Source organism: Chelmon rostratus, chromosome 10 (genome assembly GCF_017976325.1).
Source record: "Chelmon rostratus isolate fCheRos1 chromosome 10, fCheRos1.pri, whole genome shotgun sequence".
Lineage (NCBI taxonomy): Eukaryota > Metazoa > Chordata > Actinopteri > Chaetodontiformes > Chaetodontidae > Chelmon > Chelmon rostratus.
The window spans coordinates 4,526,768-4,545,740 of record NC_055667.1 but is presented as its reverse complement, the minus strand read 5'-3'; the positions used below and the strand labels follow the sequence as shown (position 1 = coordinate 4,545,740).

General features: G+C 41.7%; 1 protein-coding gene across 1 annotated transcript; it reads left to right on the top strand.

Annotated features, from left to right (window-relative positions):
* Positions 1-7,285: 7,285 nt before the first annotated feature.
* Positions 7,286-9,448, top strand: LOC121613382 (DENN domain-containing protein 2D-like). Its single transcript, XM_041946760.1, has 5 exons — positions 7,286-7,291; positions 7,702-7,752; positions 7,893-7,974; positions 8,060-8,305; positions 9,375-9,448. The coding sequence occupies exons 1-5, from the start codon at positions 7,286-7,288 to the stop codon at positions 9,446-9,448; spliced, it is 459 nt and encodes a 152-aa protein (XP_041802694.1).
* The last annotated feature ends 9,525 nt before the right edge of the window (positions 9,449-18,973 follow it).

The following is an 18,973-nucleotide window of genomic DNA, read 5'->3' as shown; positions in this document are numbered from 1 at the left end:
TCTGATTCTGTCAACAAAAAAATCCCCAAACAGAAAATAGGGATAAAATTAAAGGGTACATATTAGCGGTAATAATAAGTTCTCAACAGAAGAGTAAAACTGTTTGCAGTTGTGGAGTTGTTAAAGTCCACAAACATCAGCCAAATGTCCATCAATGTCCGTGCGATGGATCATGTCAGACCGACGATATTCAAAAACCAACCAGCAGAGGGAGCAGACTGTCCAGGTTTTGGGATATGATGGTTGTTCTAGTAGTTGTTTAACCTTTAATTTACGTACAAGGATTATTATTATCACCATCTTCATTATTCTTCTTCTTATTATTATTATTCTTATTATTATTATTATTATTAAATTCCTCTAGCACAGGCATGGGCAAACGAGATGCAGGTTGAAGGCACAGACATCCTAAAATCTGAAGCCCCTTGAATCTCAAACACTACCATGAGGAAGGAGAGTAGCAGGAGGGAAGAGGACCTCATGGCGCAGAGCTGCAAGCGAAGGTGACCTTGTGTGTGAAGACAAAAACATCTATCTATCTATCTATCTATCTACCTATCTATATATATATGTATATATATATTACACCATTCTTTCTTTCCTCATTATGTTTTGTGTTATTGATCTGACTCTGCAAAGTGGCCGAGAAGTAGCAGAAAACGGAAATACTCAGGTAACTCCAAAGTTTACTTCAGTACAACACTGGATTGGTTGTTTCCCACCACTGTTGGAAATGTATTGTACATTATGGGAGCTGGACCCCTCCCTCCAAAATGAAACAGAAAAACTGATGAATGCTGTTTCTCTGCTGTGTTCAGTAGAAGTGTAGTCAACGACACGGAGCCATCGATCCACATCACGAGTTAATATTGAAAATGGCTGCAGACTATAGTCCCTGTTACTGTCTGTCCCGCTTGAATCCATTCAAACGGACTGACATACTCAGAGCTACATGAGCCAGGTGATCGTGGACCGACGCTGATCCGGAACGTTGCACAAACGCGCTTCTGGACGGAGATCGCTTTCGTTTTGAACATGAGGCTCATTAGTGTAAACGTAAAGTCCGATCTGGATTAATTGTAAATATTCCACGATGACGGACCGACTCTCCTCCTCCTCATTTAGACCGCTCGCTGCTGCTGCTGCTGCGGCTCTCCAAGGCAGGGGGGCATTCACGTGTTTCTGTGTTTGTTTGTTTTTTTGTTGTTGTTGTTTGTTATTGGCGCACTCACGTGAAGGCAGCGTGCACAACGTGGCGTGATGCTATTTGCACATCTAATAAGCACCGCGCAGCTGGACGGTTCCCAACTGTGACTCGGTTCCCATCGTTCATGTTAAGGAGCGTTCAAAAGAACCAGTTCGTTCTTGAACGTCACAACACAACACAACACTGGTCACTATGACAACATAACAGAGTGCTTTGATGTCATCAATGCTTTGATGTTTGGCTTTGAACTATGACGCTGCATCTTTTCTCATGTCTTTAGACTGGAGCTATGAATTCTACATTTACTTACTATACACATCAAAACAGAGCAAGCGTTAAACACATTACGTACTTAGCTTTTCTTTACATCTAATAGTAGTGTTCAATTTGTTTAATTAAAATGGATCATACAGGAGATGGACATCAGAATGGCGAAAACCAGTGGTTTTCAGCCATCAATCAATCAAGAGGATATCTGCTATCAGGACAGGGAGAGGGACCTCGCCCTGAGTTTGATGCCTGGATAGCAAATCTTTTCAATTTAATTTTTGAAGCAAATGGAATGGATGAGCTTGAAGCTGCTGTATTGAATTTAATCCATGCATTGGAGAATGGTAACGACAACATTGAAAACAATGGCAACGGTGAAAACAATGGCAACAATGAAAACAATGGCAACCTCGACAATGCTGACAATCTCGACAACAATTATGGAATCAACAACAATGTGGTTGTTAACATTGACAATCACATTGTTAACATTAACAACAATGAAAATGCACAAGTCGCTGGTGCTGGTCGTGTTGCAAGTGCTGGACTTGAAGGTGCTGATGGAGTCAACCAGGTAATAGAGGGAATAGAAGAAGACGACCCCCTGCCTGGAGGATCCGGGACAACGTCGAGAGAGGAGGATGAACTGGACACTGACGAGACAAGCAGATGGCGGGACAGTGACACTGAGAGCACTGATTGTGCAGATAATGTTACAGGAGAATACAGGAATACTGTAAATAGTCCATTCAGATGGTGGGAGCCTGAGTGGTCCTCTGACAGTGACACTGAGAGCACTGACGATGAAGACAATGATACAGGAGGATACAGGAATACAGTAAATAGTCCAGTCAGATGTACAGGTGCTCGTGCTGAAGCTGCAGATGAAGACCCTCTGCCTGGTCCATCCAGGAAACGGCCAAGACAGCATGATAGAGATGAAGATGAAGATGAGGGAAGCAGCAGCAAACGATTCAGACGGTCGAAGTTTGACTGCTCCTCTGACTGTGACACTGAGAGCACTGACTGTAAAGATAATAATACAGGAGAATACAGGAATACTGTAAATAGTCCAGTCAGATGTACAGGTGCTCAGGCTGAAGCCGCAGGTGAAGACCCTCTGCCTGGTCCATCCAGGAAACGGCCAAGACAGCATGATAGAGATGCAGATGAAGATGAAGATGAGGGAAGCAGCAAACGATTGAGACGGCCGAAGTTTGACTGCTCCTCTGACTGTGACACTGAGAGCACTGACTGTAAAGATAATAATACAGGAGAATACAGGAATACTGTAAATAGTCCAGTCAGATGTACAGGTGCTCGGGCTGAAGCTGCAGGTGAAGACCCTCTGCCTGGTCCATCCAGGAAACGGCCAAGACTGCATGATAGAGATGCAGATGAAGATGAAGATGAGGGAAGCAGCAAACGATTGAGACGGCCGAAGTTTGACTGCTCCTCTGACTGTGACACTGAGAGCACTGACTGTAAAGATAATAATACAGGAGAATACAGGAATACTGTAAATAGTCCAGTCAGATGTACAGGTGCTCATGCTGAAGCTGCAGGTGAAGGCCCTCTGCCTGGTCCATCCAGGAAACGGCCAAGACAGCATGATACAGATGCAGATGAAGATGAAGATGAGGGAAGCAGCAGCCAAAAATCAAGACGGTGTTATGAGTTTGCTGACAGCAACCCCGACACTGTTGCAGCCACAACTAGTCACAATGAGAGACTGAGGAGGAAGTCAGCCAGCAGAAGGAGGAGGAAGACCCACGGCCAGGGTGCTGGGACAGTGGCGTGCAAAGACTTTTTGAAGAGCAGGGGCGAAAAAGACTTCACTTGAGCACGCGTTTTGGCGTCCAAGAGGGCACTTTAGCACGCGTTTTGGCGTCCAAGAGGGCACTTTAGCGTGCTTTTTGGCGTCCAAGAGGGCACTTTAGCGCGCATTTTGGCTCCCAAGAGGGCACTTTAATGCAAGTTGTGGCTCCCAGGTGGCACTTTAGCACGCGTTTTTCAACAATTGAGCCACGAGGGGGGGCGGTCCCCCCTGTGCACGCCACTGCTCGGGGAAGAGGTCAAGGGAAGACGATGAAGGAGAGGACAGCAAAAGAAGCAAACAATTTAAATATTTAAAAAATGAGACATCGTCAATGAAGACTGACTTCTACAGTGGTCAGCCAGTTCCTCCTATAGTTGGACTGTAGGAGAACAATTAAACAAATAAATAAATAAAATGAAATGAAATAAAGTCAAATAAAATGAAATAACATAAATGTCAGTTTCATTTAATTCAGTTACTGTAAGTCAATAATAGACTATCATTAATAACAACAAAACTGCAAAAATAAATTGTTCATAAAATGCTTCATCACAAACAATAATAATTATAATAAATATGAATGTTTAAACATAATTGGTTACTGTATTTAATAATCATAAACTGTTGATAGTAATAATGATAATATGTTGTTGGAATAATGTATTGGAATAATTACAATAATACTAATAATGAAAATAATAATAAATAATAATAATAATAATAAAACCACTTGACCACTTGTGTTCAGATTTTGTTATTGCCTATACGTCACTTCTACTACATGGACAAAGGGGCACAGTTATTACATGTTGACATGTTTGTTTCACAGTGGCTAAAGTGGTTTTGAGTGATCAGATCACAATACATCATCGTGGTCATTTAGTGCTGTTCACATGTCATCTCGTCAGCCAAGATGCATGTTAATGTCAGGGTCATGGAGCCCGATTACTCTTGACAACTGGTCCGAGACGCATGTGACCACATGTTTTTGTAGTGTGAACGCTAATTAATCGTTAGTTATAAGATAGAAAGTCAAAAATATTAAAAATTAAAGGATAAAACAGTAATGTGTATTCTGCAAGTTGTTTATCTGTAAATGAGATGTCCAGTTGTTCCTTTGCGTTTCCAGTTGAGCATGATGGTCTTCTTGGCAACAGTTAGTGTTACTTTTGTACAGTGTTTGGGAAGTGAGACTGATGATAGATCACTCCGTATACAAAGAGATGGGGAGAGTGGATTCAGCCAGGCCAAGGTGAGGGACAGCTTATCAGTGATTACCTTCCAAAAGTGTTTTACAGCTGTGGTCATTTGTTTTGTCTTGTGGTGTCTGTGGAGAGAGGGATAAGTAGTGGTTGGGCATAAGCATAAGCATACCTGTTACTGAAAGGCTGTGTATTGTGTTCGCTATCACAGACAAGAAATAAAAAGTCCCTGCTCATGTAGTGTGAACACTGAGCTAGCTAGATAACCGTACTAATGGTGGACAATGAGGTCTATCAGAGATATGCAAGACAATTATTGAAAGTCATCCGTTGCACGCCGCCGCCAGTGTGCAGAGACCATGCAAAACAAAACATAGTCAGTCAACGTATGTGTTGTAGGCCTATTTCAGCAAATGGCAGCTGACCTCATATATTTCATTCACTAGAAGCAGGTCCTAATATTGAATCAAATGGAAAAAAGAAATAAATACTACTGACATGTTGTTGATTTATGCGTTTATATTTGTATATTGTATGTAAGAGGAGCTCAGTGGTGACATTGACAGAAAAATAAGTGTTGTGGGTCCGTCACCTGTTTATTATTAACTAGGACACACCTGCATCAGTTCCTCTAAATGCAGAGTTATGGGAGCAAACATTGATTATCTGAGCGAGGGCTGTACAGTAGCAACCAGACACTGTATTCACTGATGCTGGCCATTGTTTGTGCTACAGCTACTGTGACCAGCCCCCAGGGTGAAGGAAGGACAATGACATGGTTGTCTGGCTAGGCTCTTGTTCATGATGACAGGGAAGGTGCTGTTCTAAATATGTATGATAATGTAAAGTTTAAACTCCCCTGCATCTCATCCCTGCCTAAATAATGGCTTTCAAATCAGCTGAAAGTCAGTGACAGTTCAGTGATGACATGTTGGTATCACCGTTGACAAATTTGTGACAGTGGCGTCTCTCCACTAGATCATCAGTCTGACCCGGCCGCTGGATTCTTGGCTGGAACACGTGAACTTCGCCACGCTCTTCGGCTGCCTGAGCGACAAGGAGGTGTTACTGGTGTTTGCTGCCGCTGTCCTGGAGAGACGGATCATTTTCATTGCTGATGAACTAGGGTATTACACACTCACCTGTACACTAGTATTTATACAATGCACACTAAAAACATAGAACAATGAATAAAAAGCGGAATCTATACAAGAAAATACACAGGATTCCAGGATTGCAGACATTTTTTGTATTTTACAGCAGATTAAAAACATGTTTGCAGCTCAGACATGATTGATGTGGTAACACATACTTTGAGGGTGTGCGTGTGTTGATCACTGTGTGCTGTGTAGCTACCAGTCGAAATTATGGGAAAGCCAGAACTGATGGACGAATGTCTTTATTCAGGTCAGACTTATTTGCAGTTTCGCAGCCGTAACTTAAACATAGGACCAACGTAAGAGCTAAACAGAAATAAAACAGAACACAGAATTACCATATTAGCTCGTCTCATAAACCCAATGTCTCATTTTATCCGTAAAACATGGAATATATCATGACTATACCTTGTTGCCACATTCAACTGGCGCTAAATTCCTTGTTATTCTCACGTTTTTCTTTTATACCCTTTTATCACTTCTTTCTCCGTATGCCGTTACCATCGTTACCGTGTCTATTTACTTTTTCTGTTCGCTACGCGCGTTGGGACCTTTTTAACATAAAAGACTTCCTTTAACACAGGAAATGGCATCAGACAACACAAGACGTACATTTCAAAATAAAACTGCATATTTTAACTAGGATGAATTTGGGTCATTTACATGTTGTATGCTGCTTACCATAACATCCTTATTTTGTACCTGTATTTCCACAATAGTAAATACTAGCTGAGGAAAAACAGTGTTTATTCTCCTGCTTCACAGACTTAGAAGAGACATAAACAAGAAAAATAGTTTTGCTTCATGTCTGAAAAGACAAAGTCAGAGAATGTTAAGCATCACAAGACATTTGGTGTCATCTGGTAATAAACAGAAGGCATTTGGATTTTACCCTACAAAACATAAAGCAGGGATATTAAGAACAGCAGAATGCAGAAAGGAGCCATGAGGGCTCCTCTCACATGTCACATGTTCAAAAGCAAATTGTCTCGGACAGCCAGCCAGAGCTGTCAGGCAGTGTACAGCAGGCGAGATGAGGTCCTCTGTTTGAAAGGAAACTTCAGTCCTGTTGGGCTGTCTTTCATTACAACTGGCATAACTAAAACTGGACGATTTGTTTATAATCATAATCATCAGTAAACTGATGTCAGCTTTCTTATCTCTCTACAGGACGTTATCCCAAGTCATTCATGCAGTAGCAGCCCTCCTTTACCCTTTCACCTGGCAGCACACCTTCATCTCCATTGTTCCAGGTTTGGTATGGTTTGTTTCGTCATTATTTTGCAAAATAGGCCTAAGAGCTGAATTGAACATAGCTGTGAAAATGTGCACATTTTGAAATGAACAATATGAAAAAGCTCCTAAATTGCACAAACCTAAGAGCCTATGAAGTGAAAGGTGGCTTGTCTAAGTGATAAAGACTAAATGACAGATGACTCTTTATGACAGAGGTGCACTCAGAACAGCAAAAGCAGCAAAGATCCAGTGAAATAGTGATGTAGTGATAGTGATGAAGATGTTTTCAAGGTATCATCTTTTTTTTCTTTTTTTTTTAATAACAGTCAATTCTTTAAAGCTGTCCCGATGAACGAGGATGCAGTCATCAAATATTAGATTCTGCCATTATAACATGGAGGCATGAATTATTTTTAGCAGGCGTGCTACCACTGGGAAGAGTAATTGGTACGGTGCCTCAAACCTGACAAAACTGAAGAAATGAGAGAGCCTGTTTTGAGTGTAAACTTTCTGCAGACCTTCAGGCACGTGTTATTTACTTGAAAGATTGAACCGTTCAGGAAGCAACAAATCACTTCATGGGTTCTTTAAGCCTTTTTGATGCTCCATCCTAATGGTAGGGGGCACATTTGAGCCGTGATGACACCCAGGTGTTGGCCCAGCTCAGAATAATTCAGAACAGAGACTATTTTGCAAGGTAGATCTGTAGCATGCAGTGATCTATTTTTTTTTTCTAATGACAGTTAAGCCATAGCCCTCCCTTATGTTGGAGTGACCCCCGCACTCTGCCCTTCTCTCTCTGTAACACAGCTGCTGGTGGTCGACTTGTCTAAGGATAGAAAGGAGACCTTCATCGTGTCAGTAAGTGTTGTGTCAACAAAAATGTTGGAGTAAATAATCTTTTCGTTATCAGTTATAATCTTGAAATTCACATGAGCTAACCGTGTTACATGAGTTAAAACATTTGTGTTTACAGAAAGTGTAAAACCTTCCTCTTCCAGATCGGCGATGAAAGCTCTATTCTGCCCCCGAAGCTTGAAGCTGAAATACTAGAGGCACTCAGCAACAGACAAAATGCACCATGTGAGTAAACTGCAACCAAAATGAAACACAGGTGTGCCAGGTGGGAACAAAATGCATCACCAATGTTCTCTGTGCTTTCTCTCAGCGGTGGAGGAGCTGAACCGGGTGGTGTCAGAAGCCTTCCTGCATTTCTTTGTGAGAACAGTCGGCCATTATGCCTCCTATGTGAGATACAGTCGCGCTGGAGAGCAGGGGGTGTTCGAAAAGAGAAGTTTCTACAAGGCCATAGAATCCAAGACCACTCGACACTTTGTCAAGCAGTTCATCCAGACGCAGATGTTTGACCTGTTTATCCAGGAGGTGGAGCACCAGCAGCCTGGACCACAGCAAGGTGAGACACACACACACACACACACACACACACACACACACACACACACACACACACAAATCCAACTAAAAGATTTGATCCAGCCTCAGAGTCTTAATAGGATTGTTGTCAGATAACTGTGACTGTGACAGATGTGACTTCAGTAAATTGGCCTCGTACAAGTTCATCTCACAGAGCTCCGTTTTTTTTTTTATTTAAATATAGAAACATCAGCCAAAGAATCAGTTCAATAGCTACGTACTTCGTAGGAGCAGTAGTAGGAATGTTTTCAGAGCATCCTCCATGTTTTTCCAGTTCAGAAGCAAACAAGAAAACAAAGATCAACTACAGAGGGGTTCATCCTCGACTGACACTGTTAAAGATATTGAGTTTTTATTCATCTGATAACGATAGATCAGCTGATGCTCATTTTATTACATAAATGCATAGCATAAATAAGCAGGATTCCTTAAATGTAAAGGAAAAAATGTCAAGTGATTTAAAGGATTAAGTCCAATAGATGTAGTGAGCAGGATGCTTTGTTGTCAGCACTCTCTGGTGTATGTAATGCTCCAAATGTTGAATGATTTCCCACATACAGTATCTTTGACTGTACTGTCTTGTTACATAACATATGCCAACAAATAAGCTAATATTAGCTGATGTATGAGCGAAGCCAATTATACTCCCGTCAGCACATCATTATTCCATCCGTTACCTCAGGCTGGAGGAAATGTGTGCAGACAGATGGACAGATAGTATCTCTCTTTTGAACTGCTCACTTTGTTACACACAACACCAAAACAGAGGAACACGAGTGGCATCTGTAAGAGAACATCACTGGACTTGTTAGACTAAACACGTTGTAGCCATTAAAGGTTGCTGCTCTTTGTTAGCATTCAACAGTTACAGCTGGAATGAGGTTTTGTTAGCAACGTAAGGTTAAGACTCATGGGAACGGTACTTTCAAAACTAACTTTTACAATGTGTAACCAACCACACTCCTCATTACCTGTATGTAGTTTACAGTTTTAGTCTTGCAACCTGAGCTCACGTACACTGATTCAGTATCCTGTCCTTTGTCCTGCAGGAATATTTCACAAAAAGATCCTTGAATACCAAGAGAAGAAGAAAGGGGACAAGACAAAGAAACACTGGCTCTGAGCGTGGGACCCTGGGTGTATATACACGAGTACATAGGAAAAGATGTGAATGTTGCACTGTGTGTTTTATTTCCTGTGTCAGTTTGGTTTTAAATAATTCTGTACTAATGTGTAAATTACTGTATGGCTGTATGTTGCTGCTACTCTGTGAAACACTGGCAGAATGAGAGACTACAGTTCCACATGCTGGTTCTCAGCCTGTGGCCACGGTCTGTCGCTGATGAGCAGGAAAATCATTTCAAATAAAGACTACTTTTTTAACTCCACACACCTGCAGTCATTTTCAGGCTACGGGCCCCAGTGGCCTCAAGCTTTTTGTGCTAGCTGGTTGGTTAGTTGTCTAAAGCTGACCCTTTCAGAGTACAGGCTTGATGTCTAATCAGATCAAGGCTAGATCATGTCGAGCAAAATCTATGCTCTGAGACTGTGATTAGGAGAAGACAGAACTTCACTACAGCGTGCACTTCACGTTGAGGTGGGAGAAATGCCACTCTGCTTTCATCGTAAACTACTGCTAGTCAACTATTGGATGAATTTGAGGGGGCACAGAGATGGTCATGCAACAAAAAGGGTTTTGCAGACATGCTGGGAGAAGAAAAGCACAGGGGGTCCAGTAGGAAGAGATATGGGAGTACTTGAATAAGTATTTTACCCAGCTGTGTTATGGTAAATAAAATTATTTGATTTGAATATTTCATTTAATTTGATATGTCTCTATATTTTTCCATAATCTCATTTTATCCGTAGCTGTCATGAACTGTTTTTATGAAAGTGTTGTATGTCGTTATAACCTTGACTGCTTGATCAGTGAAGAGGATGGAGGAAAAGGTCAGATCAGCGAAGCAGCAGACCCTGGACTCATCTCATAAAACCCTCATAGACTGAAACCCCCGAGACAGCAGACAGAGGCGCAGATACGTGCCACAGCCACGGTGGAGCTCAAGCAAAGCGAAAGTATCAGCAAACTAACTGTAACCTGACAGACACTCGCTGTCGGAGCAATAATCAGCAGGTTTACTGCACCAAGTGCTAACTACGCAAGCTAATGGCCTGTGTAGTTTTAGTAGTCTACTGTAAGCTAATTCATATTTGCATTTTCACATACTCATATGGATGCTTGATGACAATATTAAAATGAGAATGGAAAAGCTGTTTGACATTTAATTTTCAAAGACTTAACTTCCTCTACAGTAGACAATATTGAAAGGCACTAAGTGAAACAGCGCCCCCAGTCGATTGCATGTACAACTACATGTCATCATGCTCTCTATACAGTCGTGAAAAAATTAGGACATCCTATGAAAACGTGTGTTTTTTGACTAATTTAAACATATGGCTATTCAATATCTATTTTAACAATATTGAGAGATTCAAGTAATATAACTAAACATGTACAACTCAAGAAAATATTTTTAAAACCTTCTGTAAAATGTAATAAAACAAAAATGCAATTTCTGTTGAGGAATAAATTAGGACAGCCCCACATTTTTTCCCACTTAAATTGTCTGAAATCAAACACAGGTGTATCACATCAGCTGCACATGATTACAACATTGTCACTCAGCATTTTGAAGAAGACTTGCCCAATTTAAACCTCAGTCATTCAGTTTGGTGTACTCCTGACTGTTGACGTAAGAGTGAACACCATGTTGAGATCAACAGACCTGCCTGAGGCCTTCAGAAAGAAGATTGTTGCAGTATTTGAGTCTGGTAAGGGATTGAAAAAGATCTCAAAAGATCTTGAAATCAGCCAGTCCACTGTCCAGAAAATAGTGTACAAGTGGAGGACATTCAAAACAACTGCCAACATGCCCAGGTCGGGCCGTCCAAGCAAGTTCACCACAAGAGCAGACTGCAAGATGCTTAAAGAAGTCTCCAAATACCCTAAAATCTCATCACCAACCACCTACAGCAGGTGCTGGCAACTGTTGATGTGAAAGTGCATGCCTCTACAATCAGAAAGAGACTGCACAGGTTTAACTTCCACAGGAGGTGCAAGGAGGAAGCCTTTGCTCTCTAAGAGAAACATTGAGGCCAGACTGAAGTTTGCCAGTGAGAACATCGACAAAGTAGATCAGAACAGAACAGAACAGAGGACGTGTTTGGCGCACACCGAATCCTGTGTTCCAGGAAAAGCGCCTCATACCAACCGTGAAGCCTGGAGCTGGAAGTGTCGTGGTTTGGGGATGCTTTGCTGCAACAGGACCTGGCCAGCTCACCATGAGAGAATCTACCATGAACTCTACAGAGTATCAGAGGGTGCTTGAAGAACATGTGAGACCATCAGTAAGAAAATTGAAACTGAAGCGGAACTGGACCCTGCAACATGACAATGACCCTATACCAGAGGGGGTTCTGGCTACACTAGCGCCCTTGGCGAACCATCCCTTGGTGCCCCCACCCAAAAAAAAAAAAAAACCTCCACAAACAAAGGACTTACCCCCAAACAACACAACAATACATTATATTATTTAAATTACTTTATTTAATATTTTAATAAATACAAAAATGTAACTAAGACAAAGAAAAAACAGATGAATAAAATTCCTATAAAAAAGCAAAATAAGGCAACTCTATATATCAAGAACCATTCCTGGGGAAAGCAAAGTCAGCAGGTACCTCACTCGGTCCTCTACAAACCAGCTTTCTCTGAACTCTGTCAGTCAGAACTGAAGGCCAGTTAGCAGGGTCAGCAGACAGAGGCTCATCCTCAGGCACTGGATTTGGTGGGATTTCTAATTGAGGCATTTCTAACAAAGAGAAAATGGTATTGTCATTAGTGTGCATGTTATTCACAACATTTATAGTGTTTACAAAAGTAAAAAATAACATACAAAAATGCACACACAACACCACCCACACACAGTCATGCGCACACACACACACACACACACCTGCAATGAACATGTTGCTGAGGAGATGGCTCCTCATCAGACTCCAGGACCATTTCTGTGGCTGCTGTGCAAGTGTCTGACTCCTCATTTTGGCCAGTGGGTGCTCCAGCCCCAAAATATTTCAGAATTGCCCCTGAATTTACAATTAAGATACAACATGCAAGTTAGATCACACTGACATCACACATGCATCAGTTACCCAATTAAAATGAGCATAATGCACATTTTATTAACATTTGTTAACATTCTATTAATTAAGCATAACACACTACAAAATGCCATGGCAATGTCTGTTAGAAGTTATTTCACTTAGCATATAGCGTATAGGAATAATAAAGTCCACAGTCAGGACGGCTGTGTGAATTTGCACTTGTTGTGTTGCAAACACAAACTAGACTCGGTTGCCCATGGGGGAAATTAGTTGCATGACATGATGCCTCAGTTCTAACAGTTGCTAGTTCAGCAAAACTCAATATCAAATACAGTCGTCTTCTGTAGCTTAGCAACATATTAGCAAGAGGCTAATAAATAGCCGAGAGCCTACCGTTCCTCACATCGCTCATAGAAATCAGCATACCTTTTTCTTTTGCCCGTTTCTCCTCTTCTTCTTTTTTTCTTCTTCAAAACTGGGCACCTGATGGCTTCTTTGGTCTTTTAGTTTGATCCATGATCTTCATTTAAGACACGACTCCATAACATGACCTTTGGCATTACCTTTGTTACGTTACTGATCTTTTGCATATTTTTCTACTTACTACGTGTATTGTTATGAACCAAAGTACAAAGGCAAATTCCTCGTACGTGAAAACCTACTAAATCTGATTCTGTCAACAAAAAAATCCCCAAACAGAAAATAGGGATAAAATTAAAGGGTACATATTAGCGGTAAGAATAAGTTCTCAACAGAAGAGTAAAACTGTTTGCAGTTGTGGAGTTGTTAAAGTCCACAAACATCAGCCAAATGTCCATCAATGTCCGTGCGATGGATCATGTCAGACCGACGATATTCAAAAACCCACCAGCAGAGGGAGCAGACTGTCCAGGTTTTGGGATATGATGGTTGTTCTAGTAGTTGTTTAACCTTTAATTTAAGTACAAGGATTATTATTATCACCATCTTCATTATGATTATGATTATGATTATGATTATTAAATTCCTCTAGCACAGGCATGGGCAAACTACGGCCAGGGGGCCATATGCGGCCCGTTAAGATTTTTAATCCGGCCCGCCGAATTTGAAGAAATTATATTAATCCATCCATCCATTATCTATACATCGCTGAATCCTTTGCAGGGTCACGGGGGGGCTGGAGCCTATCCCAGCTGTCTCTCGGGCGAAGGCAGGGGACACCCTGGGCAGGTCGCCAGCCTACCACAGGGCTACATATACAGACAAACAACCAAGCACACCACTCATTCACACCTATGGACAATTTAGAGTTATCAATTAACCTCAGCATGTTTTCGGACTGTGGGAGGAAGCCGGAGAACCCGGTGAGAACCCACGCTGCACAGGGAGAACATGCAAACTCCACACAGAAAGATCCCAGGCGGGATCGAACCAGGGATCTTCTGAAATTATATTAATAAACCCTGTAAATGATTTATTTTCCCTGCAATTCTGCCTTTTTCCCAATAGATGGCGCACTCTAGATACATTGAGCTTTGCTGTGGTGCGGCGTATTATTCCATGTTTGCGCTTTACTCTTCGACCCTCATCCCTTCTGTAAAGATGAGCGGAGCTAAGAAAAGAAAAGTGGACAGAGAATGTGGAGTTTTTAATAAGGAGTGGACAACTAAATATTTTTTTTACCGAACACCGATCAACTGCTGTATGCCTGATATGCCAAGAGACTGTGGCGGTGTTTAAAGACTATGAAACTGACTCCAGACTTTGATGCGCTGGATAAAAAGGGAGACCAACAACACTGTTCCCACTGAAATTAAAAGTACGTTTCTCCGTTGTGTTATGTAAAAAATGCATTTGAAACTAATTTGTTCAATAAGCCTTACATGTTACATGTCCTGTCTGTTCAGGGATGCACATATGTGGTGCGCATGTGCGCGCACGTTCTCAAAATAAACAGTGCGCAAATACAACGCGATCAAATATAACGCGCTCCGCATACTGGCGCGCTGTCACTGTTCCGTCCTTGCGCTGCTCATTGTTGAGTTTTGGCTTTAGGGATGATTGAATAGAAGGAGCAGGACGAGTAGACCTGCATCTCCTACCGTTTGTTAAATAAAGACAGTCAGGAGGAGAGTGATGATGATGATATCCTGAAGGATAACAGAACTTTCAGTGCTTTAAAATAATAAATAATATATTTTATTCATTTAATTTTCAGTGCTTTAAGAGTCATTTCAATAAATAGCTCAATTCTGTGGGATTTTAAAGACAGATATTTTCTTGTAATGCTTTGTAAGGCCTAGAAGTAGCAGAAAACGGAAATACTCAGGTACCTCAAAAGTTTACTTCAGTACAACACTGGATTGGTTGTTTCCCACCACTGTTGGAAATGTATTGTACATTATGGGAGCTGGACCCCTCCCTCCAAAATGAAACAGAAAAACTGATGAATGCTGTTTCTGCTGTGTTCAGTAGAAGTGTAGTCAACGACACGGAGCCATCGATCCACATCACGAGTTAATATTGAAAATGGCTGCAGACTATAGTCCCTGTTACTGTCTGTCCCGCTTGAATCCATTCAAACGGACTGACATACTCAGAACTACATGAGCCAGGTGATCGTGGACCGACGCTGATCCGGAACGTTGCACAAACGCGCTTCTGGACGGAGATCGCTTTCGTTTTGAACATGAGGCTCATTAGTGTAAACGTAAAGTCCGATCTGGATTAATTGTAAATATTCCACGATGACGGACCGACTCTCCTCCTCCTCATTTAGACCGCTCGCTGCTGCTGCTGCTGCGGCTCTCCAAGGCAGGGGGCATTCACGTGTTCACGTTTTTCCTTGTTTTTTTTTTTTTTTTTTTTTTTTTTTTTTTGTTGTTGTTTGTTATTGGCGCACTCACGTGAAGGCAGCGTGCACAACGTGGCGTGATGCTATTTGCACATCTAATAAGCACCGCGCAGCTGGACGGTTCCCAACTGCGACTCGGTTCCCATCGTTCATGTTAAGGAGCGTACAAAAGAACCAGTTCGTTCTTGAACGTCACAACACAACACAACACTGGTCACTATGACAACATAACAGAGTGCTTTGATGTCATCAATGCTTTGATGTTTGGCTTTGAACTATGACGCTGCATCTTTTCTCATGTCTTTAGACTGGAGCTATGAATTCTACATTTACTTACTATACACATCAAAACAGAGCAAGCGTTAAACACATTACGTACTTAGCTTTTCTTTACATCTAATAGTAGTGTTCAATTTGTTTAGTTAAAATGGATCATACAGGAGATGGACATCAGAATGGCGAAAACCAGTGGTTTTCAGCCATCAATCAATCAAGAGGATATCTGCTATCAGGACAGGGAGAGGGACCTCGCCCTGAGTTTGATGCCTGGATAGCAAATCTTTTCAATTTAATTTTTGAAGCAAATGGAATGGATGAGCTTGAAGCTGCTGTATTGAATTTAATCCATGCATTGGAGAATGGTAACGACAACATTGAAAACAATGGCAACGGTGAAAACAATGGCAACAATGAAAACAATGGCAACCTCGACAATGCTGACAATCTCGACGACAATTATGGAATCAACAACAATGTAGTTGTTAACATTGACAATCACATTGTTAACATTAACAACAATGAAAATGCACAAGTCGCTGGTGCTGGTCGTGTTGCAAGTGCTGGACTTGAAGGTGCTGATGGAGTCAACCAGGTAATAGAGGGAATAGAAGAAGACGACCCCCTGCCTGGAGGATCCGGGACAACGTCGAGAGAGGAGGATGAACTGGACACTGACGAGACAAGCAGATGGCGGGACAGTGACACTGAGAGCACTGATTGTGCAGATAATGTTACAGGAGAATACAGGAATACTGTAAATAGTCCATTCAGATGGTGGGAGCCTGAGTGGTCCTCTGACAGTGACACTGAGAGCACTGACGATGAAGACAATGATACAGGAGGATACAGGAATACAGTAAATAGTCCAGTCAGATGTACAGGTGCTCGTGCTGAAGCTGCAGATGAAGACCCTCTGCCTGGTCCATCCAGGAAACGGCCAAGACAGCATGATAGAGATGAAGATGAAGATGAGGGAAGCAGCAGCAAACGATTCAGACGGTCGAAGTTTGACTGCTCCTCTGACTGTGACACTGAGAGCACTGACTGTAAAGATAATACAGGAGAATACAGGAATACTGTAAATAGTCCAGTCAGATGCACAGGTGCTCGGGCTGAAGCTACAGATGAAGACCCTCTGCCTGGTCCATCCAGGAAACGACCAAGACAGCATGATAGAGATGCAGATGAAGATGAAGATGAGGGAAGCAGCAAACGATTGAGACGGCCGAAGTTTGACTGCTCCTCTGACTGTGACACTGAGAGCACTGACTGTAAAGATAATAATACAGGAGAATACAGGAATACTGTAAATAGTCCAGTCAGATGTACAGGTGCTCGGGCTGAAGCTACAGATGAAGACCCTCTGCCTGGTCCATCCAGGAAACGACCAAGACAGCATGATAGAGATGCAGATGAAGATGAAGATGAGGGAAGCAGCAAACGATTGAGACGGCCGAAGTTTGACTGCTCCTCTGACTGTGACACTGAGAGCACTGACTGTAAAGATAATAATACAGGAGAATACAGGAATACTGTAAATAGTCCAGTCAGATGTACAGGTGCTCGGGCTGAAGCTGCAGGTGAAGGCCCTCTGCCTGGTCCATCCAGGAAACGGCCAAGACAGCATGATAGAGATGCAGATGAAGATGAAGATGAGGGAAGCAGCAGCAAAAAATCAAGACGGTGTTATGAGTTTGCTGACAGCAACCCCGACACTGTTGCAGCCACAACTAGTCACAATGAGAGACTGAGGAGGAAGTCAGCCAGCAGAAGGAGGAGGAAGACCCACGGCCAGGGTGCTGGGACAGTGGCGTGCAAAGACTTTTTGAAGAGCAGGGGCGAAAAAGACTTCACTTGAGCACGCGTTTTGGCGTCCAAGAGGGCACTTTAGCACGCATTTTTGCGTCCAAGAGGGCACTTTAGCACGCGTTTTGGCGTCCAAGAGGGCACTTTAGCGTGCTTTTTGGTGTCCAAGAGGGCACTTTAGCGCGCATTTTGGCTCCCAAGAGGGCACTTTAATGCAAGTTGTGGCTCCCAGGTGGCACTTTAGCACGCGTTTTTCAACAATTGAGCCACGAGGGGGGGGCGGTCCCCCCTGTGCACGCCACTGCTCGGGGAAGAGGTCAAGGGAAGACGATGAAGGAGAGGACAGCAAAAGAAGCAAACAATTTAAATGTTTAAAAAATGAGACATCGTCAATGAAGACTGACTTCTACAGTGGTCAGCCAGTTCCTCCTATAGTTGGACTGTAGGAGAACAATTAAACAAATAAATAAATAAAATAAAATGAAATAAAGTCAAATAAAATGAAATAACATAAATGTCAGTTTCATTTAATTCAGTTACTGTAAGTCAATAATAGACTATCATTAATAACAACAAAACTGCAAAAATAAATTGTTCATAAAATGCTTCATCACAAACAATAGTAATTATAATAAATATGAATGTTTAAACATAATTGGTTACTGTATTTAATAATCATAAATTGTTGATAGTAATAATGATAATATGTTGTTGGAATAATGTATTGGAATAATTACAATAATACTAATAATGAAAATAATAATAAAAAAGCTAAAACTGAACTTGCCTGCTCATTGTCATTGCTTCAGAATCCAGAGTACATTAGGATTTGAAACAAGTCCATTTTTTTAACCTTTCGGGCTATGAAATTATTTTTTAAAAACAGAAAAAGCGTCTGAAACCATCTCATGGATGCATTTTGTAAAGCACATCTCTGTAGATGGAAAAGGTGTTAGAACCTCAGTCATGCATCAAAGGCCCTGATTACACCTGGCATTAACATGCATCATGACCCGATCACAAGAGGGCAGCTGACACACACACCCGCTCACAGCTGTGTCTCCAAGGTGTCCAGCTGACCACTTGTGTTCAGATTTTGTTATTGCCTATACGTCACTTCTACTACATGGACAAAGGGGCACAGTTATTACATGTTGACATGTTTGTTTCACAGTGGCTAAAGTGTTTTTGAGTGATCAGATCACAATACATCATCGTGGTCATTTAGTGCTGTTCACATGTCATCTCGTCAGCCAAGATGCATGTTAATGTCAGGGTCATGGAGCCCGATTACTCTTGACAATGTTTTTGTAGTGTGACGCTAATAAATCGTTAGTTATAAGATAGAAAGTCAAAAATATTAAAAATTAAATGATAAAACAGTAATATGTATTCTGCAAAGGTGTTTATCTGTAAATGAGATGTCCAGTTGTTCCTTTGCGTTTCCAGTTGAGCATGATGGTCTTCTTGGCAACAGTTAGTGTTACTTTTGTACAGTGTTTGGGAAGTGAGACTGATGATAGATCACTCCGTATACAAAGAGATGGGGAGAGTGGATTCAGC